This window comes from Trichechus manatus, unplaced genomic scaffold (assembly GCF_000243295.1).
Source record: "Trichechus manatus latirostris isolate Lorelei unplaced genomic scaffold, TriManLat1.0 scaffold00116, whole genome shotgun sequence".
Classification (NCBI taxonomy): domain Eukaryota; kingdom Metazoa; phylum Chordata; class Mammalia; order Sirenia; family Trichechidae; genus Trichechus; species Trichechus manatus.
This window is the reverse complement of record NW_004444052.1, coordinates 6,983,948-7,009,896: the sequence shown is the minus strand read 5'-3', so window position 1 is coordinate 7,009,896 and position 25,949 is coordinate 6,983,948. Positions and strand designations below refer to the sequence as shown.

Sequence of the window (25,949 nt, the reverse complement as noted above, 5' to 3'; positions counted from 1 at the left end):
AGTCCTTTGGACTAATCTTTTCCTTGTATCCTGTTCTCTTCATTCTCCCTTGTTCCCGAAGGGGTGAGACCAGTGGAGTATCTTAGATGGCTGCTCAAAGGCTTTTAAGACCCCAGACTCTACTCACCAAGGTAGAACGTAGAACATTGTCTTTATAAACTGTGTTATGCCAGTTGAGCTAGCTGTTCCCCGAGACCATGGCTGGACCCACTTTTAAAAGGCTCATCTGATTAAGTCAGACCCACCCTTTTGATTAGGGACTTCAATTACTTTTGCAAAATCCTTCCCACTTGTCATATTCTTTTGGTTAGAAGCAAGTCACAGGGTCTGCCCACACTCGAGGGGATTTTGCAAAGGTGTGGATACCAGAGAGCAGGAATCATGAGGGCCACTTTAGAATTCTGCCTACTACAAGTAATAATAATGATAATATCCTAGTATGGAGCATGGTTTTTACACTATTTAAAGCTTTAGCTATTGAGATGCTTCTTAAAATTAATGGCATCAATTGCTGTCAGCCAGGCGGCATTTGTGACATGAGCTTACTCAGTAGAAACCTCTTCTAGTTTTGCCTCATTTCCATGGATCCATCACATTCTGGTCCATCCCCGGTAGGAGTCAAGAACCATATATTGTCTGTTTAATTTCATGATACTCCTCCGCTGGAATCGGAAACTATACCAGTAATGAAATACATGTGTGAAGTCACAGATTTTAGGAGCTTCACCACAATTCTGAGTTTCAACAAGCATAGGTAATAGAATGCACTGTTCAAAACAATTTTCTTCATGACAACTTGAAGGCTGCACATTTCTGCTTGGTTTCATGTACTGCCCATGGTGATAGACTGTTCCAGGTGATTGATGTGTCCTTCTCTCTCAGGCAACCAAAGTAATCCTGGCCTTCCATCGTGCTGAGGAGGCTGCCTTCACCAGTGGGGAGCAAGAGCTGTTTGTCCAGTTCTGCACTGTCTTCCTGGAAGACCTCATTCCTTACTTAAATCGCTGTCTCCAAGTGCTTTTCCCACCAGCTCAGATCGCACAAACTTTAGGTAAGAGAAAGGAGAAAGGCTTTTTAAAACTGCTTTATTGAGATATAATTCACATACTAAGTAATCACCTGTTTTAAGTGTCCAATTCAGTTTTTTTTTCTTTTAGTAAATGTGCAGAAGTGTGTGGCCATTGTTGCAATTGTAGAACATGTCCATCACCCAAAAATATCCCTCATGCCCATTTGAAGACATTCCCCATTGCCATCCTCAGCACCAAGCAAGCAATACTCTACTTTCTATCTTTAGAGATTTGCCTTTTCTGGACATTTCATATCAGTAAAAGGATACAATATGTGGTCTTTTTTTTCTGGCTAAGTGGAAGAAGCCGGTCACAGAAGACTACATATTGAATGATTTCATTTACATGAGATATCCAGAGAAGGGAGTTTTAACCTATTTTTCCTGATTTGTCTTGACTTCCCTGTGCCCACTCCACAGCCTGTGGAGGGAGTGGGGAAGTGGGGGAATGCACAGCTTCCCAAATGGCGGTGGGTCCATGATCACATTAACAAAGGGTGGCTGCTCTCTGCTTTCCCCTCAGCTTTTCCCCTGGGGTCTGTTACTGAGAGGCTAACTGCTTAGTGAGGTTGTCTTAGCTCTTATTTGATCTGCCCTGTACTGTGCTGCTCCAGATTACTTCCATAGTCTCCCTTTACAGTACAGCTGCCTGTTCTGTATCACAAAGATGACTTTTGCTGGATGAAATAAAGTAATTGTTACTGCCTGTCTTTTTTTCCTGTGACATCTGTATTGAATTTTATTAATATATATATTTTTTCATTTCATTTTCCCTTCCATCTGTCCCAGGCATTCCACCCACTCAGCTCGCCAAGTACGGCAACCTTGGGCATGTGAACATCAGTGTCATCCAGAAACCTCTCGCCTTTATCCTGCCAAAGAGAGAGAGGGTCTTCTGTCTAGATGAAAAGGAAGTAGTGCCTGAACTCACAGCTGCAGCCCCAGAAATTCCGGTGGAAGAGCCAAGCCCGGAATCTCCTGAGTGTGGGCCAGTTTCTCTCGAGAGTGGGTTAGAGGAGGCTGAGTCAGAGCTGCAGCAGGGGGAGCCGCTGCCGGAGGAGCTATTGCAGGGGGAGGCATTGTAGGCGGATCTACCTAGTGTGAGGACTTAAGATACGTTCCCCACTCCTAGAACTGGGCCCAGTACCTAGTGCCTGGGCGGCCAGGGGCTCTGTATGTGGTCTCTGGTGGAAAGGAGTTGGTGGCCGTTTTGAGGTAGGGAAACCTCGCCTAGGAATGCACAGGACGGGAGAGGACTGTTTCCGCTGGTAATCAAGAGAGGAAAATTAAAGGGGGAGCGTCCTGGTTATAAATGGCATATAAATGATTACAACTAAAAAATGAAATAATAAAGCTGACTGATTGTCACCGAGTGGCAATATGTTCTGGTTGAGGGCCAGCCCGCCACCCTCTGGGCGGGGCCTGGAACTTGCCGGAAGGTGCGAGGATACTAGGTTTCCCGGCGTCCCTGCCGGCGGAAGCGATCGGCCGAGGACAGAGGAGGGAGGTCTAGGTCGCCGGGTTCCTACTAGCTATGAGCCGGCTGTGGGGCGGCCTGCTGCTGGGGACGCCGCGGGCGTGTCGCGGAGTGCTGCTGGCCCTGCCGTGGGGAATGTGCGCGGGGGCCATTGCCACCCAGGCCTGCAGCTCCACACCCGCCCCGCACGGCCTCGAGGGCCCGGCGCGCGCGCGCTCCTACTGGCGCTATGTGAGGCGGCTGATGTGGGGTGCCCCGAAGCAGCCCTACGCGCACGTGTGCCAAGTTGGGGACCCGGTCCTGCGCACTGTGGCCGCCCCGGTGGAGCCGGCGCAGCTAGCGGGGCCCGAGCTGCAGCGTCTGGTGCAACGGCTGGTGCAGGTGATGCGGCGCCGGCACTGCGTGGGGCTGAGCGCGCCGCAGCTCGGGGTGCCGCTGCAGGTGCTGGCTCTGGAGCTCCCGGAGGCGCTCCTCCGCGCCTACACGCCTTGCATGCGCGAGGTCCGCCAGATGGAGCCCTTCCCCCTGCGCGTGTTCGTGAACCCCACGCTTCGCGTGTTGGACAACCGCCTGGTCACCTTTCCTGAGGGCTGCGAGAGCGTCTCCGGCTTCCTGGCCTGCGTGCCCCGCTTCCAGGCCGTGCAGATCTCAGGTGACGGGTGGCAGGGGCCCTGGGGCGCCTCCCCTCTGGTTGACTCAGTTTCCGCAAATCTCCAGTTAAATTTATAAGCCAGGTCTCCTGTGATCAGCAAAGAGCAGATCCGGGAGTGAATTGGACTCAGGACTGACAGATTGTGTTGGGGCAGGATGCTCCTCTGAGGGTACAGCCAGCTCCAGTGGGGAATGTGGAGTGGGGGCTGCGAGGGTGTCCTTGTTCCGATGTTACGTCCCACTCCGTCCTCTGCTTCATGCTGCCAGAGGCGTAGCGAGTGGAGGGCCAAGAAGGAGGCACTTGTTGTCCCCCACCCTCCGCAAGTACAAGAGGGCGCCAGACGAGGCGCATTATTAACATTAGCAGGCACACAAATATGAAAGGCAGCTGGACAAGAGGGGAGAAGGGGTTTCTGCTGACACATAGCTGCTGTCTATTCTTCTTGAAATTGGGGGGTGGCGGGCAACTTGGAGATCGCCCTGGGGCCCTTGAATGGCGGGGGGGGGGGGGGGGGGGGGGAGGTGCAATTTAGGGATTGCCCCGGGGCGCTGTTACTCTCTTTAAGCTCCTGCATGCTGCCTCTCTGTACTCACACACATTTCTGCCCCCAATTAGATCTGTCCTGCTTGGGTTGAAGAAATGAGACCAGCTTTGCCCAGCCCAGTTCCACAGGATGCTTTTGTGGAATGTAGTTCTTTGCCAGGGTTGGGATGATTTCTTGAGCAATCCAGTTGGTCCAAGAAGGTCAGAAAGTCAGCTCTATTTTATAGTGTTGTTGTTGCTGTTAGTTGCTGTCGATCTGGATTTATGACGACTCCATGTGTGCATAGTAGAATGGCTCCATGAGGTTTTCAAGGCCGTTACCTTTCGGACTTAGATCGCCAGGCCTGTCTTCCAAGGCGTCTCTGGGTGGGTTTGAACCACCAACCTTTTAGCTAGTGTACCTTTGTTAGGAATTGAAAGCAAACGGCAATACTTCGGAAGGGAGGAGTGTTGAAAGTGGAAGCACCTTCGGAAGACACTTTGTCATCTCTCAGCCCCAGGGTGAGCCAGCAACCTAAACTTCAGAGGTGAGAACCAGGCTGGATACTTGATAATTCAACCTGAGGCATCTTTTCTAGGAAGAATAGGGCTGCTGTCTACATTCCCTTTCTGATGTTGCTTTTGTGAATAGGAACAGCCATAGGTGGTTGGGGAATAGGGTAAGGAGGTTGAGAGTGATTGTTGCAATTGGGCATGTCCTCACTGAGGCTGTCATTCCCTTTGCAGGGCTGGACCCAAGAGGACAGCAGGTGGTGTGGCAGGCGAGTGGGTGGGCAGCCCGCATCATCCAGCATGAAATGGACCACTTGCAGGGCTGCCTGTTCATTGACAAAATGGACAGCAGGACGTTTACAAATACCCATTGGATGGAGGTGAACGACTAAAGCTTTCCTCCTGCTTCTGAGGATTCTGAAAACCAGGACACACACACTTTGGCTTTGAGCTGGGCATGTGTTACTTGGCATCGACTTGGTACTGGCTTGCATCAGACAGAAAACAATGGACTGCCAAGCATGCCGAGTTGCAGGAAGATATTAGAAATGTTTGCCTGAAATCATCTGTGGACACAATATTGTCTTCAACTTGACAAGAAAAACGAACTCCCTGAAGCAGTGGACTTTTCCTGACAATTTTGTATGGAGAGAACCGGGGGCAAGTAAATAACCATTCTCAGTAGAAATTACTTCATAGGACCTGTATGATCTATTCCTAAAGCAAAGATTTCATAATAATGTAGTCCCAAAATATCTGGTGGAAATCCTTGTTTACAAATGCGGGTAAGAGTGTTGACCATCTTCACTGAGTTCTTATTTTTACAAAGGGTTTGTGTGTATGTATCTAACCTGCAGAGTCCATGGTTTGCCTTGGACACCAGCTTCCTTGTGGAAGTAAACAGGACGGAATGGCCCCAGTTTAAGGAAGTGTTTGATGCCAGTGTTAATGTAAGTAAGTACCCACCCATTTTAACAGGTTCAAATATAGTTTAGGTCTCTACCTTTCGCCTTCCACTTTTAACAGACTTGGGGAAGATGTTTCTGCTCAGATTTCTTGGGCAGCTGGTACCTGGCTTAGTCACTGAGTAGAGGCCATTGAGCAGGGCTGGGGACAGGTTGATAGTTGAGAGGGAGCAACAAGCCTCTTCCTTAGTCATAATTAGGATAGAAACAGAAAGCAGAACTTGTGCTTCTTGGTCACAATTAATTTGGAAAAATAAATTAGCATCATGCTGACCAGAGTAAGAAACTGGAGGAGCATTGTCAAGAGCTTCTTGGTCACAATTAATTTGGAAAAATAAATTAGCATCGTGCTGACCGGAGTAAGAAACTGGAGGAGCATTGTCAAGAGGTGAAGAAACTTCAGTTTCTTTCATTATCTTACCTCATTTTTATGTCCTGAGTTTTGCAATGTACCTTTACCAAATAAAGTCCCCAAGATTGATGTAGACATGTAGTAGGAAGTCCAATAAGTTGTCTAGAGAAAAAGTGTTTTAAACAGTAGTTTATTAAACAAACCCAGGAAAGACCCACTCTCCCCTAACGCTTTCTCTAAACAGGCCAACTCTGGGGACTTGGCCCAAGCAAAGTAAACTGATTCTGTGCATTAAAGCTTCAGAAAGGAATCATGACCAAGCACTGCCCCAAGCAAGGTTAGAGACTCAGACTTTGGGGAAGTTTGTAGAAAGTTCCCCTTTATAATGAAAACATGGGTCTTTACACAAATCAGAATTCACTCAGCCTCTTTTTATCTGGATATTGTTCCGATGATCCTGTGGAGTGGCACTGGGGACATTCTGCTGCTTCCATTTAGTGTTCCGAAGTTAACAGTCTTTAGTAGCATCTTTGTGACATAGATCAGTAGCACTTGCCTCCAGCTTCCTGACAGGGAGGCCTAAGAGTAAGCGTTTGCTCAGAGTGGAATATGGAGGAAGCCTGTTGTTGTTAGGTGTCTTTAAGTCGATTCCAACTCATAGCGACCCCACGTACAACAATGAAACATCGCCCAGTCCTGTGCCATCCTCACAATTTTACACCTGAGGCCACTGTTGCAGCCACTGTGTCAATCCATGTCGTTGAGGGTCTTCCTCTTTTTCGCTGGCCCTCTACTTTACCAAACATGATGTGCTTCTCCAGGGACTGGTCCCTCCTGATAACATGTCCAAAGTATGTGAGACAAAGTCTTGCCATCCCTGCTTCTAAGGAGCATTCTGGCTGTACTTCTTCCAAGACAGATTTGTTTGTTCTTCTGGCAGTCCATGGTATTCTCCATCAACACCATAATTCAAAGGCATCAGTTCTTCCTCCGTCTTCTTATTCATTGTCCAGTTTTCACATGCGTATGAGGTAATCGAAAACACCATGGCTTGGGTCAGGAGCACCTTAGTCCTTAAAGTGACGTCTTTGCTTTTTGACATTTTAAAGAGGTCTTTTGCAGCAGATTTGCCCAATGCAATGTGTCGTTTGATTTCTTGACTGCTACATCCATGGGTATTGACTGTGGATCCAAGTCAAATGAAATCCTTGACAATTTCAATCTTTTGTTTATCATGATGTTGCTTATTGGTCAAGTTGTGAAGATTTTTGTTTTTATGTTGAGGTGTAATCCATACTGAAGAGTCTTTGATCTTCATCAGTAAGTGCTTCAAGTCCTTTTCACTTCCAGCAAGCAAGGTTGTGTCATCTGCATATCACAGGTTGTTAATGAGTCTTCCTCCAATCTTGACACCCCATTCTTCTCCAGCTTCTAGGATTATTTGCTCAGCATACAGATTGAATTAAGTATGGTGAAAGGATACAACCCTGACACACACCTTTCCTGATTGTAAACCACGCAGTATCCCATTGCTCTATTCAAATGACTGTCTCTTGGTCTATGTACAGGTTCCTCATGAGTACAATTAAGTGTCCTGGAACTCCCATTCTTCACAATGTTATCCATAATTTGTTATGATCCACACAATCAAATGCCTTTGCATAGTCAATAAAACACAGGTAAACATCTTTTTGGTATTCTCTGCTTTTCAGCCAAGATCTGACATCAGCAGTGATATCCCTTGTTCCATGTCTTCTTCTGAATCCAGCTTGAATTTCTGGCAGTTCCCTGTCAATGTACTGCTGCAGCTACTTTTGAATGATCTTCAGCAAAATTTTACTTGTGTGTGATATTAATATTGTTCGATAATTTCCACATTTTGTTGGATCACCTTTCTTTGGAATGGGCACAGATATGGATCTCTCCCAGTCGGTTGGCCAGGCAGCTGTCCTCCAAATTTCTTGGCATAGATGAGTGAGCACTTCCAGTGCTGCATCCCTTTGTTGAAACATCTCAGTTGGTATTCCGTTAATTCCTGGAGCCTTGTTTTTTGCCAACGCCTTCAATGCAGCTCGGACTTCTTCCTTCAGTACGATCAGCTCTTGATCATATGGTGCCTCCTGAAATGGTTGAATGTCAACCAGTTCTTTTTGGTACAGTAACTGTGCGTTCCTTCCATCTTCTTTTGATGCTTCCTATGTCGTTTAATATTTTCCCCGTAGAATCCTTCTTCAGTATTGCAATTCGAAGCTTGAATTTTTTCTTCAGTTCTTTCAGCTTGAAAAATGCCAAGCATATTCTTCCCTTTTGGTTTTCTAACTCTAGGTCTTTGCACATTTCATTATAATACTTTACTTTGTCTTCTCAAGCTACACTTTAAAATCTTCTGATTCAGCTCTTTTACTTCATTTTTTGCATTTGCTTTAGCTACTCTACGTTCAAGAGCAAGTTTCATAGTCTCTTTGGACATCCATTTTGGTCTTTCTTTTCCTGTCTTTTTAATGACCTTTTGCTTTCTTCATGTATATTGTCCTTGATGTCATTCCATGACTTGTCTGGTCTTTGGTTATTAGTGTTTAATCAGTCAAATCTATTCTTGAGATGGTCTCTAAATTCAAGTGGAAAATACTCAAGGTCATACTTCGGTTCTTGTGGACTTGTTATAATTTTCTTTGGCTTCAACTTGAACTTGCATAGGAGCAATTGATGGTCTTTTCCACAGTCCGCCCCGGCCTTGTTCTGACTGATGATGTTGCGCTTTTCCATCATCTCTTTCCACAGATGTAGTCAATTTGATTCCTGTGTATTCCATCTGGGAAGGTCCACGTGTGTAGTCACTGTTCATGTTGGTGAGAAAAAGTGTTTGTAATGTAGAAGTTGTTGGTCTTGCGAAGTCTATTATGCCATCTCCGACGTCATTTCTATCACCACGGCCATATTTTCTAACTACTGTTCCTTGTTTCCAAACACCAGTAATTATCAATGCATCTTGATTGCACGTTTGGTCAATTTCAGACTGCAAAAGTTGGTAAAAATCTTCAATTTCCTCATCTTTGGCATTAGTGATTGGTGCTTAAATTTGAATAGTATTCGTATTAACTGGTCTTCCTTGTATTAGGTGTATGGATGTTATCCTATCAATGACAGCGTTGTACTTCAGATCTTGAAATGTCGTTTTTAATGATGAATGTGGTGCCATTCCTCTTCAATTTGTCATTCCCAGCATAGTAGACCATGACTGTCTGATTCAAAATGGCCAATACCAGTCCATTTCAGCTTACTAATGCCTAAGATATCGATGTTTATGCATTCCATTTTATTTTTGATGACTTCCAATTTTCCTAGATTCATACTTTGTACATTCCATGTTCTGATTATTAATGGATGTTTGCAGCTGTTCTCATTTTGAGTCATGCTACATCAGCAAATGAAGGTCCCAGAAATTTGATTCCACCCATGTCATTAAGGTCAACCCTACTTTGAGGAGGCAGCTCTACCTTAGTCATATTCTGAGCGCCTTCCAACCAGAGGGGCTCATCTTCAGGCACTGTATCAGATAGTGTTCCACTGCTATTCATAAGGTTTTCACTGGCTAATTTTTTCAGAAGTAGACTGCCAGGTCCTTCTTTCTAGTCTGTGTTATAGTCTGGAAGCTCAGCTGCAACCTGTCCACCATGGGTTACCCTGCTAGTATTTGAAATACCGGTGGCATAGCTTCCAGCATCACAGCAACACACAAGCCACCACAGCAGGACAAACTCACAGCATGTAGGGGGAAGAAGCCTGTCTATATTGCTGACAAAGCATGAGACTGACTGTTGTAACCCAATCTGCACAGGCAGAAGGATTTGGTTGACTAGCTGAAGACAATACAGCCCAAAGGCAACAAGTTCTTGCATTTTCAATAAAGAACATCTTTTCTGCCTAAGAGATACCAACCACGAAAACTACACACACACGACACCATCAGCATACTGAGCTGGTGAAAGTTTTAGAAATCAGCTTCCAAAGTGAAAGCCAACGTAGGCAGAAGGCTCAGAACCGAATCCTCAGTTAGGGAAGAAGGCAGTTTCAGAGTAAGCATTTAGAGGAGAAACTTCTCTGCACATTAGCCATGTGTCACATATAATGACCTGACAGGTCACGCATTGGCAGCATAAGCACAAGGCCACAGTTGGCCAGCAGTTAGTTTAGCATCCGTGGTGACCAGGACCTTTGTTCACCCTGTCACTGAGGCATAGCTTAACTAGAGCTACGGGGAGGAACTGGAGCAGCTGCAAACTTTCTGTAACCCTCTGCTTTGTCAAGGTGTTTAAGTAGACTAAATGAGGCGGCAGGTAAAACAGCAAGGACTTTCTGATTCAAATAAAGATAACTGGAAGTAGAATAGAAAAAATACTTGTAACTAAGTGCCAGCTCTAGAGCCTTGGGTGTCTTACTATCAGGGGTCGGATTCCCACAGGCAACGCAAACAGGTGACGCAGTCCACTGGTGGACACATGCCCCTTCTAAACAGGGCAGTGCTCCTTAGCTATAGCTGAGAGGTGGTTTCATGGGAACGCAGGCTCAGCTTTACCTAATCTTTCAGAAACCGAAAGGCTCAATTTTTACTCCTGAGTTTTAAGTGCTGACAGTTGACCAAACCCCTGCAGGCCAGGTCTGGTCCATGAGCTTCCTGGTTTGTAGATTTTGATCTGGAGGCTGGACAACAGGAAGAACTGTCCAGGTTCCTTAAACACCTCAGTCAAACCTGAAGTCTTAGGGGTAAAGAGGCCTTGCAAATCTGACTGGAGAACAGGTGTGAGAGGACTCCCTGCTCTGCTTACTAGAGAGAGAGGCTGAGAGAGAAAACCAGAGTCTTTTTATTGGAAGAAAGAGTAGCCCTCAAACAGCCCTGTGTAAGAGTCAAAGATGAGAACACTCAGGGGGCTCCAGAAGGGAAAAGGATTTATTAGACCATTTCCAGGACAGGGGCCCAGGGGCAGTGGCTGGGCTCAGTGTTGTCACATTCAGAGGAAGACAAGGCAGCAGTGAAACCCACCTGACTGCGCCTTCACACATTCTCATCTACACAGCTTAGTGCTCACAAAGACCATCTCCTCCTCCTGCAAGAAGACGTGAGACCCTGGACGTACACTGAGGAGGGAGGGAATGTACTCCCGAGGGGGATACTTGTAGGCAGAGTGTGGGCTGGGGACCTAGGGGCATAAGCCAGCCTGTTCTCCAGTTCGACTTGGGTCTAAACGGGGGGTGCGGCTGGCAAGCCGCCCTGAAGTTTTGCTGCACCCAACCCACAGCAGGGCTGCTCCCACTCCTTGATGCTTCCAGGTGATTTTATTTTTATTTATAAACAAGACAAAAATCCAAGCAGCATTAACTTAGGGGAACAAAAAGTTTTTTTTTTTTTTTTTTTTAAAAAAAAAAAGAAAAAAAATGACATGGGGGCAGGAACAGGCATTGGTGAGCATCCAGAAGAGAAGAGCCAGGATTCCACTGTGAGCCAAATGTGCTTCGTAGCATCTCTGCGGCTAGGGAGGCCCTTCCTGCCCGCTTCCAGCTGGCGGCCAGACAGCAGAGAGGACGCTGTAGTGACTTTAGGACAGCTCCGGAGCTCTGTCTGGCCACTGACATGGGGAGTGCCGTGGATTTGCCCCGATCAACCTCCCACCTTCACCATCACCCATGTGAAGAAGCTTTTAACTCTCTTGTCCAAACTCCTCTGAGAACTTCTTCACTTTCAGAAGGTCATCTGCATTCACAGTGGGCCGGGTGGTGGCCAAAGACCGGAGCATGTCCGACTACAAGACAAAAGCAGACAGCTGAGGAGGGGCCAGGCACTGGGTCCTCAGCCTCCCCTCATCTGAGCACCATGCAGTTTAGGGTGGGAAGAGGCCTGACTTTGGGGTCACCCAGACCCCCTCCCCCAAATGCACAACTCCCTATAGTTGCCCACTTCTGCTTGAATGCCCCTTGTGCAGGGACCCTCTGCTGAGGCAGCTCATGTCATTTCCAGATGGGCCTATTTCTGGTCTGAGAGAACCTAAGCAGCCCATCATCTCCTCACTCCATTAGCAGCTCTTAGCTGCACGCCTATCCATCCAGTCATAATGGCAGGCACCTGGCAAAACAAAACGGGCAAGAAGTTGGCAAAACTAAGGTAAGGGGGAGTCAGGACTATTCAGGCAAGTGGCTGCCTTTGGACTCCATCAAGTCAAATCATGCTGACATAAATTTACTGGTTCCTTCTGTGTGCAAAATAAGCCAAACCCATGGCACGATGTAGTCGCATAATCTGATCTTTTACTCTTCTTGCTAAAGAAAATCTCTATTTTGGAGAGCCATAGCAGCCCAGGATAGAAAAGGGGAGAAATTTATTTTTATTCTTGGATCCAAGCCCCAGTTTTCTGGGCTCTGTGCAGTCCTCTCTCCCCACTGGTCACTTACCATGCAAACCACAGGCTCTAAGAGTTTGTCACTAGGGACATCCATCCAAGTCATCTCCATGGCCCCCGGGTCCCCTGGTGAGCATGGGGTCAGGAGGTCATCAATCATAATGCTAGGGTTGGTGCGGGAAGGGCCACTGACCTGAAACCAAAAGGGAGTTTGACTGGCTGGAGTGGCTGCCAATCAGTGTTTGGGGTAGGGACAGGAAGCCTCAGGTTTCTGAATCCTAAAGAGAAGGTAATGGGTAGGTGTGAGCACCGGGGTTTCTGGGCCATTGGTGGTCTGAGGAGGGATAGGCCCTACTAAAGCTCTTGGGCTGAGTGGTAACCGTGGCTTGAGGTCTGAGTTCAGAGGTTCATTATCAGCACATTGGTCTTTCTAGTCACTGTCCCCAGGATCTCAGTTTATAGCCCCAAATACCTTGATACCTTCCTCGTTAAAGCCACTGAATCTCGGCACAAATGCAGTAACACCAGAGATGTTTTTCCAACCAATTCTGCTCCATTGGCAACATTTCTCTAAATATCCTCAAGGCTCATCCCCTCACCTCCCTCAAGTGTCGCCTCAGTGTAGCCTGTCCTTTAAGAGTGCACCCTGTCCACCCCGCTCCAAACCTCAGCAACCCGCCACCTCCCTTACCTGCTCTATCTCCCCACTCACCACCCTCTAAGACACTAGTGTTTTGTTTATCGTCTGTCTCCCTGCCACCAGGAAGGGGGCTGCTAGAGGGTAGAGATTTTTGTCTTTTGTGGCAACTTGTGTCTCCCCAGCACCTAGAACAGTGCCAGACACCTAGCAGGACCCACAGCAGACACTCAACAAAGAACTACTGAATAATGGATGAGTCCTTACAATCTGTAATTTTACATCCAACACTTTTCAAACATTTCTTAGGTGTCCACCATGCACAAAAAGCCCAGAGCTGACCGTGGAGGCTGCCGAGGACAGCACCCCGTCCTCTAGTTGTGCACAATCTGAGATGGCCACACTCAGGCAGGAAGAACTGCGGGGAGGGGGAGAGCGTGTGCAAGGCCTCTGGAGCAAGGGCTCGCTTTGCATTTGCCTGTGGTTCTCTAGGTGACTGGGAATGTGTCACCTAAGCAGCCAAGTAGCAGGGCCAGGGAGCTGGGAAAGAAAACCAGTATCCCTCCTTTCCTGTGGCATTTTCCAAGCACCTCCTTGCTGGCCCACTCACCTTTTCATGTTTTTTTTTTTATTGTTGTGCTTTAAGTGAAAGTTTACAATTCAAGTTAGTCTCTCATACAAAAATTTATACATACATTGTTATGTGACCCTTGTTGCTCTCCCTATACTATGACAACACACTCCTCCTTCCCACCCGGATTTCCCATGTCCTGACCCTCTCTGCCTTCTCATCTCGCCTCTGGACAGAAGCTGCCCCACTCACCTTTTTGAAGTGTGTTGCTGACTGTACTTTTCTAACAGGCTGCATGAGGGAGTCCCGCACGATGATGCTGATGTCTGCGCCCGAGTAGCCTTCCGTCTTCCGGGCCAGCTCGTGGATGTTGGCATCTGTGAGGTTGTGGGGAGTGCTCCCCAAATGCAACCGGAACATCTGGGCCCGGGCAGCTTCCTCTGGCAACGGGATATAAATCCGCTTTTCAAACCTAGAGAACCAAGCACACAGCAGGAATTGAGAGCTGATGATGGAATGGTATCAATGAAAAGGGGAGGCACGGAGATTCTAGATTCTAGAGAAGCAAGATGACTTTACGGGTCAGTGACGCCAGTGGCATGGCCCTAAAGCAGGCTTCACAAAGGGCTCTCTCTGTTCCCCATGCAGACATGGAGAAGACCTGGGAAACAGTTCAGGCTGCAGCCAAAGGGATGCCTGGAGCAGGTGGACTGTGGCTGAGAAAGACTTCAGCCCATGGCACCTGCTGGGGAAGACTCACCTCCTTCTAATGGCCGAATCCAATACCCATGGGATATTTGTGGCACCAAGAACCAGAGTCCCATCATTGTTATTCCCCACCCCTGTGCAAAAAGGGAAACAAAGATGTTGACTCTGAAAACATCTTCAACGATCAATTAGCACCTCTGGGGAAGAACCTCAGGAGCTTCATGTGTCCATGACCTGAAGCCGCCACTGGCAGAGGTTCCAACCGAAATTAAGCCATGTGCTAGCCTGGGAGTTCCTGGGCATGAAGGGACCGGTGGCCCTGCCGTGGCAGGATGGGCAGAAAGGCAGATGGCAAAGGCCTCTGAAACATCTCATGAAAGCCCATCTAAGATGAAGCCCTTCAAAGGTGGAGCTGATAATTTTCCCCTCCATCCTAAGGACGATCAAATTGAGCCACAACTAAATATTGAAGCCCTGGGCTGGCTTGAAGTGGAACAAGAATCAACACAGTGACCCGGGACTAGCACTCACCCTGCATCTGGACCAAGAACTCTGTTTTGATCCTTCGGGCAGCCTCGCTCTCATTTTCATTTCGGGATCCACAGAGGGAATCTACCTCATCGATGAAGATGATGGAGGGCTTGTGCTGCCTGGCCAGCTCGAACAGGTTCTTTACTAGCCTGTGCATGGGAGAATGGGGTTGGGATCTGGACACTCACATGCCCACCCTGGGTCTCAGTCACCACCTCTCTCCTCTTGCCCTTCCTACAAGGAGGTTGAGACCATGGTTGTGCTTGGATTTCAGAAAAAACAGTGGTGACGGATCCTCTGGCAGCGCTGTACCAAGGGGAAGAGCAAGCCTTGGTGTCAGCTTCAATCTTGGTAGCCACATTGATTAGCTCTGGACTTAGGACAAGTCCCTTCCCTTCCTCTGAGCCTCAATTTCATCATCTGCAAAATGGGAGCTGGTGCGAGGAATAAGTTAACTAAGGTGTGGTAAAATGCCTCAACGGGATACTCAACTGGTAATTAATGCCAGTTCTTCTTCCTTCACTTCTTGAGTACCTCTCTCTTCCAAGGTCCCTTCCAATTTCAACTGTCTTGTCAAGACAGTGCCGCATCCAATAAGCTAGCAAGATACCACTCTCCTGTCTACTTCTCCCTGAATATCCATCAGCAGCTCCTCTGGGAGGTGACTCTGAGGCGCAGGGAGGCTGCAGCAATAGCAGCTGCTGGGGCCCCAGCAGAGCAGGGCCTGATGGCTGACTTACTTCTCACTCTCTCCCAACCACTTAGACATCAAATCTGAGGAGGACACAGAGAAGAAGGTGGAGTTATTGGCCTCTGTTGCCACAGCTTTGGCCAGGTAGGATTTCCCTGTGCCAGGGGGTCCAAAGAGCAGTATTCCTCGCCAAGGGGTACGCTTGCCTACAATGAAGAATAAACCAAAGTGAGCTTCTTCCTGACTGGGGAAAGTAGACAGAAAAAAGCAGAGAATTCTTAGTCACTGTAAACACTGTCAGAAATAAAAGGTTCTATAAATGAATGTATAAGCAAAGGAGTAAAGAGAACTAAGTTACCTGCTGAGAGTGTAGCCCTAGTCCTTGCTGATGACGCCCATGGCGTTCCAAAGTGACACTGGCTAGCTGGCACTGGTTTCTGACCCTGCCCACCTACTGTGATGGTCAATTCAAAGTTCTAGTCACAAGTGTTTCTGACACCAGAGAGAAGGCAAGGAATACAGGACCTTGGTCAGCAAGCCCTGGGGCTTCTCTCTTCCTTCTCCTCGGAAGCTGTCACCCTCTCAGGACAAACGGAGCTGAATTGCCACCTGCTCCCAGTACCTTCAGAGTGGCTACCTTAGAAGCCTGATATTTTTACATCTGGACCTAAAGTGGCTCAACTCTTACCTGTGAACAAGTGTGGGAATTTAATTGGCAAAATGACAGCTTCTTTAAGGGCCTCCTTGGCCCCCTCCAGCCCAGCCACATCACTCCACCGAATGTTGGGCTTCTCCATCACAACAGCACCTGCAACAGAGAGGCAGAGCCTTCAACCCCAAGCCTGGCCAATGAACATGAGCCAACCCACCAGGGGACCCTTGCCATGCGCCCTCCCACTGCCATAGGGCCTTGAGCCTCTTACCCATCAGTTGCTCTTGCAATTTCTTTTTTTCTGGATTATCCCCTTCACTGTCACTATCGCTGCTAGGAAAGGAGACACAAGATCATAAGTTGGCATTTCATCCTGGGAGCAATGGGCCATTGGCAAGGAGGCTCTCAGAGTGAGGCCAGACTCTGGCTGCTGGCACAGGGGCAAAGGAACGCTTCCCGTGCTCAACACTGGGTAGTGGCTGGCAAGCAGGTACCTCAATGACATTAGGGACACATTATCAGCAACCCACTTCTGGACCCCCCAGGAAACACTCTCATAAGCCACCCTTGTTTCTTCATCAAGGGGAGAAGAAGAGAGATATCTGCCCTCTCCAGGAGGCTGGGGAGAGAAATGTGTTTTGGCTGCATTTAAACAGCAGCCAGTCAAGCAAATGCAGCTGCCATTAGTCTTTCATACAGACTCTTGGAAACAGACAGTTGTGACTCCAAATTACCATTCCTCACTTACCAACATGATTAGGTTTCAAAGACCAGGTCATTATGAAAAAATTGGTGTTACATGAAAATGGAGGATGACTATATCATTACATAACTGCCAAACAACATTGTTACATAACTGCCTAACCATTGAGAATCACTGCCCAGCCAAGTTGAGACATAACCTTAACCATCACAGCCAGCGTTACTCTTGCCTTGTGCCTCGGCATTCACTGCTATCAGACGTACATCATTAATGCGCAAAATAGTTGGGTGGTAGATTTTCACTATTGTCATAAATGCAAAACGTCAGATAATGAGACAGTTGGTAAGTGAGGAGTGGGTATAGTCACATTCCAAAGGACAGAGAAGACGTAAACATTTAAACGTAAAGGGGAGCACCTGGGAAAAAGAACACAGTAACCAGTCTATTCCAATGGCTAAGTCTTAACCTGAAATAATTTATTTGCCATCCTCAAAATGGTTTCAACCTTCTTGGAGCTCCTTGGCTGCCTGCCCCTTCCTAGGTGTGTCTCTCACTCTGGGAATTAAAAACAGGAGCATACTCTCCATCAAGGAGGAGAGGGAGGACTGGTGAGGCAGCTGACGCATCACCCTACCTCTCTCCTATCCATGACCCCCCTGCACCGGGACCCTATCCTCCTCACCTCTGGGAAACCACTAACTTTTGTGCTCTCTGTGGAACTTACATCCACTAGCTAGAATCACTATGGTGGGTGAACCACAGATCCAAGGTGAGAGGCTGTGGAGAGAGCACTGGCTTTGGAATCAGAAACAGAGGTCCTGGATATGGGAAGGCTCTCTTGTACTAGCACTGTGATCCTGGCAAATCTCTGCTGCCTTATCTGTCTAGGAAGATGATAACTGTTTAATAATAATAATGGTGGATACTCATGTAGTGCTTACTAAGTGCCAAGCAAAAGGAGCCCTGGTGGTGCAGTGGTTAAGTGCTCAGCTTCTAACAGGAAGGTCGGTGGTTAGAACCCACCAGCTGCTCTGAGGGAGAAAGATGTGGCAGTCTGCTTCTGTAAAGATTACAGCCTTGGAAACCCTATGGGGCAGTTCTGCTCTCTCCTAGAGGGTCGCTATGAGTTAGAATCGACTAGAGAGCAACAGGTTTGTTTTTTTGGTTTTTAACTGCCAAGCTCTTTTCTAAGGGCACTGTCCAGATCATTTCACTTGCTCCTTACACCACCACTAGCACGGAAATTCCATTCTCTTCCCTCTTTTGCAGACAAGAAAACTGGAGGCACAGGGGGATCACATGGCATGTGTCCAAGGTTACAAGGTCACACGGCTGGAAGTGGCCAAGCCAGGGCTCTACCCTGACAGTCTAGTTGCCGAGTCCAGTCTTAACCTCCATGTTGAGTTCCCCATCTCCCCCACCAGCTTTTTTGTACAGATCCAAAGGGATAATATATGAAAGTATGCTACAAAGTGCTTAATGAAAGCACCTGCAAGCATTATTACTATTATGAGGATTCCTCATAAGGAAGGCACTGTGGAAGTCCAAGGCAGCATTAGTTCCAAGAATGACAGTGACACATGAAAAGGGCACATGGACTGGGGGCTCTGGGGCTGCCCTTAGCCAGCCAGCCTGCACTTGGGGCAGTACACACTCCTCCTTCTGCACTCACCCTTTGCCCTCACTCTGGTTCTCTTTGACTGGCTTCTTGCCATGCTTCTCTTTGTTTCGTAAATAATCCTTCAGCTTCTCTGCCCGGTCTAGGTACTGCATGCACTTGGCGCGAATACTCTCCTTGGCCTTGTCACTGTGTGCCTCATCTGCAGGAGGGAACCAGAGAGGTATCCTGTAAACCCCAGTGACCACTCTCCTTCTGCAGAGGCTCCACAGCAGAGGACCCAAGCGTGACTCACATTTGATGGCGTGTAGGAAATACTCCACAGCATGCTGGTAGAGCCGAAGTGCCTCCTCATAGTTCTTGGCTTTATCCTCTTCTGTAGCTTTTGTCACCAGATCAATGGCTTTCTGGAAAGGCAGAACAAAGAGTCCAGTACTCCCACAGAGACCCAGAAAGCCCTTTGCAGCAGGAAACACTGATGAGAGATACTGCCAGGCCAGTGGACTTGTCAGCTGCAAACCAGTATGTCAGCTTACTTTTCCAGTATCAATAAGCAAGGCCCAAACAGGAAGCTTTAAAAGCTAGTTGTCCCATAATTAAGGGCATTTATACAAAGCCAACAGCCAACATTATTCTAAATGGAGGGAGTCTGAAAGCATTCTCCTGGAGAACAGAACCAGACAAGGATGCCCTTAATCACCATTCTTATTCAACATTGTAATGGAGGTCCTAGCCAGAGCAATTAGGCTAGAAAAAGAAATAAAGGGCATCAGAATTGGTAAGGAGGAAGTAAAAGTATCTCTATTTGCAGATGATATGATCTTACACACAGAAAACTCCAAAGAATCCACAAGAAAACTACTAGAACTAATAGAAGATTTCAGCAAAGTATCAGGATATAAGATAAACATACAAAAATCAATTGGATTCCTCTACACTAACAAAGAGAACTTCCAAGAGGAAACCACCAACTCAATACTATTTACAATAGTCCCCAAGAAGATAAAATACTTAGGAATAAATCTAACCAGAGATGTAAAAAAACCTATACAAAGAAAACTACAAGACACTACTGCAAGAACCAAAAGAGACTTACATAAGTGGAAAAACATACCTTGCTCATGGATAGGAAGACTCAACATTGTGAAAATGTCAATTCTACCCAAAGCAATCTACACATACAATGCAAACCTGATGCAAATTCCAAAAATATTTTTTAATGAGACGGCAAAACAAATCACCAACTTCATATGGAAAGGGAAGAGGCCCCGGATAAGTAAAGCATTACTGAAGAAGAAGAACAAAGTGGGAGGCCTCACACTATCTGATTTTAGAACCTATTATACTGCCACAGTAGTCAAAACAGCCTGGTACTGGTACAACAACAGATACATAGACCAATGGAACAGAATTGAGAATCCAGATGAAATTCATCCACCTATGAGCAGCTGATATTTGACAAAGGCCCAGAGTCCATTAATTGGGGAAAAGACAGTCTCTTTAACAAATGGTGCTGGCGTTAACTGGATATCCGTCTGCAAAACACTGAAACAAGACCCATCCCTCACACCATGCACAAAAACTAACTCAAAATGGATCAAAGACCTAAATATAAAATCGAAAACAATAAAGATCATGAAACAAAAAATAGGGACAAGACTAGGAGCCCTAATACATGGCAAAAACAGAATACAAACCATAAGTAACAATGCACAAACACCAGAAGAGAAACTAGGTAACTGGGAGCTCCTAAAAATTAAATACTTATGCTCATCAAAAGACTTCACCAAAAGAGTCAAAAGACAACCTACAGACTGGGAAAAAATTTTTGGCTATGACAAATCTGATCAGCGTCTGATCTCTGAAGTCTATAAGATACTGCAAAACCTCAACAACAAAAAGAGAAATAGCCCAATTAAAAAATGGGCAAAAGATATGAATAGGCACTTGACCAAAAAAGACATTCAAGCAGCTAAAAGACACGAGGAAATGCTCATGATCATTAGCCATTAGAGAAATGCAAATCAAAACTACAATGAGATACCATCTCACCCCACTGAGGCTAACATTAATCAAAAAAACACAAAATAATAAATGTTGGAGAGGTTGTGGAGAGACTGGAACACTTATACACTGCTGGTGGGAATGTAAAATGGTACAACCACTTTGGAAATTGATTTGGCACTTCCTTAAAAAGCTGAAAATAGAAGTACCATATGATCCAGCAATCCCACTCCTTGGAACATATCCTAGAGAAATAAGAGCCGTCACACGAATAGATATATGCACACCCATGTTCCTTGAAGCACTGTTTATGATAGCAAAAAGATGGAAACAACCTAGATGTCCATCAATGGACAAACAATGGATAAACAAATTATGATACATTCACACAATGGAATACTACGCAACGATAAAGAACAATGATGAATCTGTGAAACATCTCATAACATAGATGAATCTGGAAGGCATTATGCTGAGTGAAATTAGTCGCAAAAGGACAAATATTGTATAAGACCACTATTACAAGAACTCAAGAAAAGGTTTAAACCCAAAGCTAAGAAGTTTCCTGAATACAACCAAACACTTCAAGGGACACAGTAGCAGGGGTGAGGGTCTGGGGACCATGGTTTCAAGGGACATCTAGGTCAACTGGCATAATAAAGTTTATTAAGAAAATGTTCTGCATCCCACTTTGGTGAGTGGTGTCTGGGGTCTTAAAAGCTGGCCATCTAAAGATGCCATCAATTGGTCCCAACCCACCTGGAATAAAGGAGAATGAAGAACACCAAAGACACAAGGAAAGCATTAGCCCAAGAGACAGAAAGGGCCACGTAAACTAGAGACTTCGTCAGCCTGAGACCAGAAGAACTAGATGGTGCCCGGCTACCACAATGACCTCCCTGACAGGAAACACAACATAGAGTCCCTGAGGAACAGGAGAAAAGTGGGGTGCAGAACTCAAATTCTAATAAAAAGACCAGACTTAATGGTTTGATTGAGACTGGAGGGACCCCAGAAGACATGGCCCCCAGACTCTCTGTCAGCCCAAAACTAAAACCATTCCTGAGGCCAACTCTTCAGACAAAGATTAGACTGGACTATAAGACATAAAATGATACTTGTGAAAAGTGTACTTCTTAGCTCAAGTAGATACATGAGACTAAACGGGCAGCTCCTGTCCGGAGGTGATATGAAAAGGTGAAAGGGATAGAAGCTGGTTGAATGGACACGGGAAATTCGGGTGGAAAGGAGTGTGCTGTCACAGTATAGGGAGAGCAACTAGGGTCACATAACAATGTGTGTAAATTTTTGTATGATAAACTAACTTGAATTGTAAACTTTCACTTAAAGCATAAAAAAAAAAAAAAAGCTTGTTGTCCCTCTTCACAATAAGCACATACAATTAAAAGCAACTTCCTTCTCAGCCCTTGCTCCAGATTTCCGCAAGCGGAAGCCTGATCTAACGTCTCAGGTAAGGGCTCCAAAGGGAGAGTTCACAGGACTTTGTATTCCACAGCCTCAGGGGAAAGAGAGACATGGACTGAGAGCCTAGAAATCGGGAAACACTGGGACAAATCAATTGCTGTGTAGCTCAGCATGGAGGCCAGAAAGTACACTTGGCCTTGAGGGCCAGAGAGAAGCCAGTCAGACAGGGAAGTCCTTCATCGACCTGAGGTTTTCTGCGGGATGGATTTAAACGGACTTTTACTCCCTTCTACTGGCCTAACTCAACTTGGTTTCTCAAGGCTGAAAAGACAGTTGTCCTAAAGTCAGGTACCTAAGGAGGGGATGTTCAGGCACAGAGTTCACTATACCGGTAGCTCCAGTAAGAAAGGTGCTTGGTTACAGCAGAGGTAAGTATGTGCTGCTAATCAAGGGGCACTGTCCTCTGGAATCTTCTAAGAACTCTGTGAGTCTTTGTGAATCTCACAAATCCTGCAGGCCTGTGCCCTAGTCTCAACGAAAAGCATACCAGCTCTTTTCAGGCAGCTGCCCCACACCTACATACCCACTTTTAGAAACTGCAGCTTCCCCAACCAGGAAGCATTACCATAAATTACCATCCTCAGTCAGATATAGCACTGCTCCCCTGGCATGCAGATCCCACCATACACCCAGAGCCCCATCCACAGCAAACAATAAACTTCCTGGCCAGCTTCTGGCAGGGCTGGGGCATTTGTTAAGTCCTTCCTCATTTGAAGGTAAGACGTCTCGGAAGGACATGGACTACAAAACTAACAGACTAGAGTAAGTTAGGCCAGGCTGATGGTAAATGAACTCACCAGACTGAAAAGATGAGAAAAGGTGTAAAAGAGTGGCTACTATTTTCAAGCTTCAGCTCCCCCCACTAACTACAAACAGAGAACAGCTAGGAGCCCTGAACCTTCTTGGATGATTGGCTTACACACAAGCTTCACCTGTCTAGTCTCTCTCCCCTGGAGAGCCCTTCAGATAAGACATGAGGCAGTGCTCCTGTCCTGTGTGGCTTCTCTTCTTCAGAATAAACACCCTCAGCTCCTTGGACTTCTTCCTTCCCTAGCATCTCTGTTGTTACTGTTGTTAGTTGCCATGAGTCAGTTCCGACTCATGGTGACCCCGTGTGTGCAGAGTAGAACTGCTCCATAGGGTTTTCAAGACTGTGACATTTCAGAAGCCCATCACCAGGCCTGTCTTCTGAGGCACCTCTGGGTGGGTTTGAACAGCCAACTTTTCAGCCAGAAGTCTAGTGCTTAACCATGTGCATCACCCAGGACACCCTAGCTTCCCTAGTCCTTTTGAAAGGTGGGGCCCAGAACAACAATACTAGGAGCAGAGCAGGCCTGGCTTATGCCCTCCCTCCTTCTAAATACTAAATTAATACTCTAAGAGTGCATTAGATTTTTCTGGCAATCGCATGTGGTTCTTCCACATGCAGGAGGCTTCAGCTTCAGTTTGGAGAGGAAAAGCTTTGTATAACAAGAGGGTAAGGTGACAAAACTGCCAGCCCTGCCACAATTCTAGTAACATGTATGGTGAAGGATGAGGATGAAAGTAAAGATGTGCTAACAAAGGGGCCGGCAAACTTCTTCTGTAAAGGGCCAGATAGTAAACATTTTAGACTTTGCCAGCCGTACAAATCTCTGTTACAATTACTCAACTCTGCTACTGTAGTACGAAAGCAGCCATAGGAAGTATGTAAAGGAATGAGCGCAGCTGTGCCCCAGTGACACTTCATTCACAGATACGGAAACGTGAATTTCATGATTTTCACATGTCATAAAATATTCTATTTTTTCCAGCCATTTACATATGTAAGAACCTACAACATGGATGAATCTTAAAAACATAATGCTAAGTGAAAGAAGTCAGTCACAAAGGATTATACATTGTATGATCCCCTTTACATAAAACGTCCGGAACAGGCAAATATATACCAACAGAAAGTAGGTTAGTAGTTACCTAGGGCCAGGAGGGTTGTGGGGACTGGGGAGTGTTAGCTAAGGGATGCAGGGTTTCTTTTTGGAGTGATAAAAATGTTCTAGAATTGACCGTGGTGATGGTTGCACATATCTACGAATATACTAAATGCCACTGAACTGGACACTAAATGGGTGAATTGTATGGTATGTGAATTCTATCTTAATAAAGCTGTTTTTAAAAATGTAAAAACCATTCTTAGCTCACAGGCCATACAAAAACTGGCTGGGCAGGCTGGATCTGGCCTGAAGACTGGTGTTTGTCCACTCTTGTGACAACATATCAGAGCTCTGCGGTTGGGGTCTAGCTTTGTACTCCAGCTACTTCCATGCCTCCATTCCCACTCCCCCCCACATATTGGAATGCTACCATCCTTTGATGCTCTGGCCAAATGCCCCTCTTCCATGAAGTCCTGCCTAACCACCCCCCTCCCCCGCCCCGCCCAATCACTTTGTCTTCAGTTACTGAGCACTAACAATGCACTAGACACTGTGTTATGAATGTTTTAACTGAAGTACTCAATCCAGACCCATTCTCACAACAACCCTATGAATTAGGGTACTCCCATCCCCATTTCACAGACGAGGAAACCCGAGATTCCAAGAACAAACAAACCAGTCCAAGGTCACATGCTAGTGAGTGGCCGAGCAGATTCAACCCAGGTCTAGAGCCTGAGCGTGTTTATGTTTTCTGGTCCTGCAGGAATGGCAGCACCAGGAGAATGGGTCAGTCATTCTTCCAAGTGGCGCCACCCCAGCAGTGCCCTGCACGACCTAAGGAATGAATGAAGGCTCGTTGGCCCAGAAGAGAAGTCGGAGACAAGGGAAGAAGCCGGGGCTTGTTCGAAGTGGGGCACAGGGTTTTCCAGGACCCAGGGCAGAAGACGGGAGTGAGCATCACCAGAGCGACTAGCCCGAACCAGGGCCCGAGCTTCCCCAGGAGACGCCCATGAGGCCCGGTGATCAAAACGACGGTACTGGGGCGCCGGCTGCACGTAGCGGCCTCGGGGCTCCGCCCAGCCGGTGCCGGGGATGGCCTGGGAAGGAGGCCCTCGGCTCCGATCATGTTAAGACATAAACCGGAGAGGCGGAGGACGCAGCCTGCCGGAGCGGGGCGGGGACTGCAAGGCCCGGGCTTCGGGGAGGCCGCCCGCTCGCCCGGTTCCGCAGGCCGCAGGCCTCGCTGCGCCTCCATCGGCTTCCGCAAGCCGCGCCGAGGTACCTGGAGGGTTGACGTTGTCATTTCATCTCCTGGGTCCGCCCCACACCCCGCGGTGCTGCTTGCGGCCTCGGTTCGGCCCCGGAAAGCCCAAGTGCTGGGTCTGGCGCGGGGAGCCCGGGGTGGGGGTCGAGACCGAGAGCCGGCAGAGCCGCCGCTCGCAGCCGGAGCCGAGTCTGAGGGCAAGCGAGCAGCGCGGCCCAGAGCGGTCGGGCTCGAGGCGCGCGGCTGCCCCCTGGAGGCCTAGGCCGGTACTACAGAGACTGCTCCCTGCCGCGGTCGATTGGCCCATCCGGCAGCTAGGAGAGGACTAGGCGGGACAGGGGGCGTGTCTGAGATAGGGCGAGGGGCAGGGAACTGCCTAGGGGGCGTGCCGGGGTGGGGTGGGCCGAGTAGGGGCGAGGCCTGGGGTAGGGGGGTGGGGCCAATGCTTAGGTGGGCGAGGCGAGACCAAGGACCGGAAGTGCCTGGGCCGCGTTTCCAATAAAATATTTGGAGCAAGTATGGGTAGAATGCTCCTTAGAAGCAAAAATGGCGAGATTCATGTCGTTTACTTTGGACATGTTATCAGGAGGGACCAATTCCTGCAGAAAAACATTATGCTTGGGAAAACAGAGTCAGTGGAAAAGAGGAAGCCCCTCAACAAGACTGACAAAAGCGGCTGCAATAGTGGGTTCAAACGTAACAATTATGAAGATGGGGTAGGACAGCAATGTTTCTTTCTATTATACATGGAGTCGCTATGAGTTGAAAGTGGGCACTTAACAACAAGGGAGATTTACTCGCACAATAAACTAAACTTCTCAGAGCTTTGGTTTCCTTGACTTTAAGTAGAGTATAACCGGTAACCGAGGAGCCCTAGTGGCCCTGTGATTAAGAGCCTGCTATTAACCAGAAGGGGGGCAGTTCAGATCCACCAACCGCACCTTGGAAACTCTATGGGACTGTTCTACTTTACAGGGTCGCTGTGAGTTGGAATCGACTTGAGGGCGTAGTGTTTGGTTTTTGAACTGGTACCCCATTGCGTTGGAGTTTATTCTAACTGATGGAGACCCTAAGAGTAGAACTCCCCATAGGGTTTCCAAGGCTGTCGTCTTTACTGAAGATGAGTGCTACGTCTTTCTTCCAGCGAGCGCTGGTGGATTGGAACCGCCGACCATTCGGTTAGTTTAACCACTGTGCCACCAGGGCTCCTTAAGTAGGGCGTAATAATACCTT

General features: G+C 47.3%; 3 protein-coding genes across 5 annotated transcripts in view; 2 read left to right on the top strand and 1 right to left on the bottom strand.

Annotated features, from left to right (window-relative positions):
* Positions 1 to 2,159, top strand: part of COG8 (component of oligomeric golgi complex 8) — a 7,706-nt gene extending 5,547 nt beyond the window's left edge. The window contains exons 4-5 of the mRNA XM_004384074.3: positions 883 to 1,051; positions 1,859 to 2,159. Coding sequence (XP_004384131.1) covers positions 883 to 1,051; positions 1,859 to 2,154 — 465 coding nt within the window. The 3' untranslated portion in view covers positions 2,155 to 2,159. The remainder of the gene's footprint in view (positions 1 to 882; positions 1,052 to 1,858) is intronic.
* A 414-nt stretch (positions 2,160 to 2,573) lies between these two features.
* PDF (peptide deformylase, mitochondrial) lies at positions 2,574 to 6,281 on the top strand. Its single transcript, XM_004384073.2, has 2 exons — positions 2,574 to 3,198; positions 4,468 to 6,281. Exons 1-2 carry the CDS (start codon positions 2,604 to 2,606, stop codon positions 4,623 to 4,625), a joined length of 753 nt encoding a protein of 250 aa, XP_004384130.1. The 5' UTR covers positions 2,574 to 2,603; the 3' UTR covers positions 4,626 to 6,281.
* A 4,663-nt stretch (positions 6,282 to 10,944) lies between these two features.
* VPS4A (vacuolar protein sorting 4 homolog A) lies at positions 10,945 to 24,904 on the bottom strand. Of its 3 annotated transcripts, XM_004384052.2 has the most exons (11): positions 24,735 to 24,904; positions 18,349 to 18,460; positions 18,108 to 18,255; positions 16,004 to 16,065; positions 15,769 to 15,888; positions 15,130 to 15,286; positions 14,390 to 14,538; positions 13,911 to 13,992; positions 13,403 to 13,622; positions 11,995 to 12,135; positions 10,945 to 11,348 (listed from the first exon to the last, which is right to left on the bottom strand). In XM_004384052.2, exons 1-11 carry the CDS (start codon positions 24,753 to 24,755, stop codon positions 11,247 to 11,249), a joined length of 1,314 nt encoding a protein of 437 aa, XP_004384109.1. In that variant the 5' UTR covers positions 24,756 to 24,904; the 3' UTR covers positions 10,945 to 11,246. The 3 variants fall into 3 exon arrangements, with proteins under 3 accessions (XP_004384109.1, XP_023594175.1, XP_023594176.1); XM_023738407.1 differs by having other exon boundaries at positions 10,945 to 12,135; XM_023738408.1 differs by having other exon boundaries at positions 10,945 to 12,135; positions 16,004 to 16,062.
* Positions 24,905 to 25,949: the final 1,045 nt, after the last annotated feature.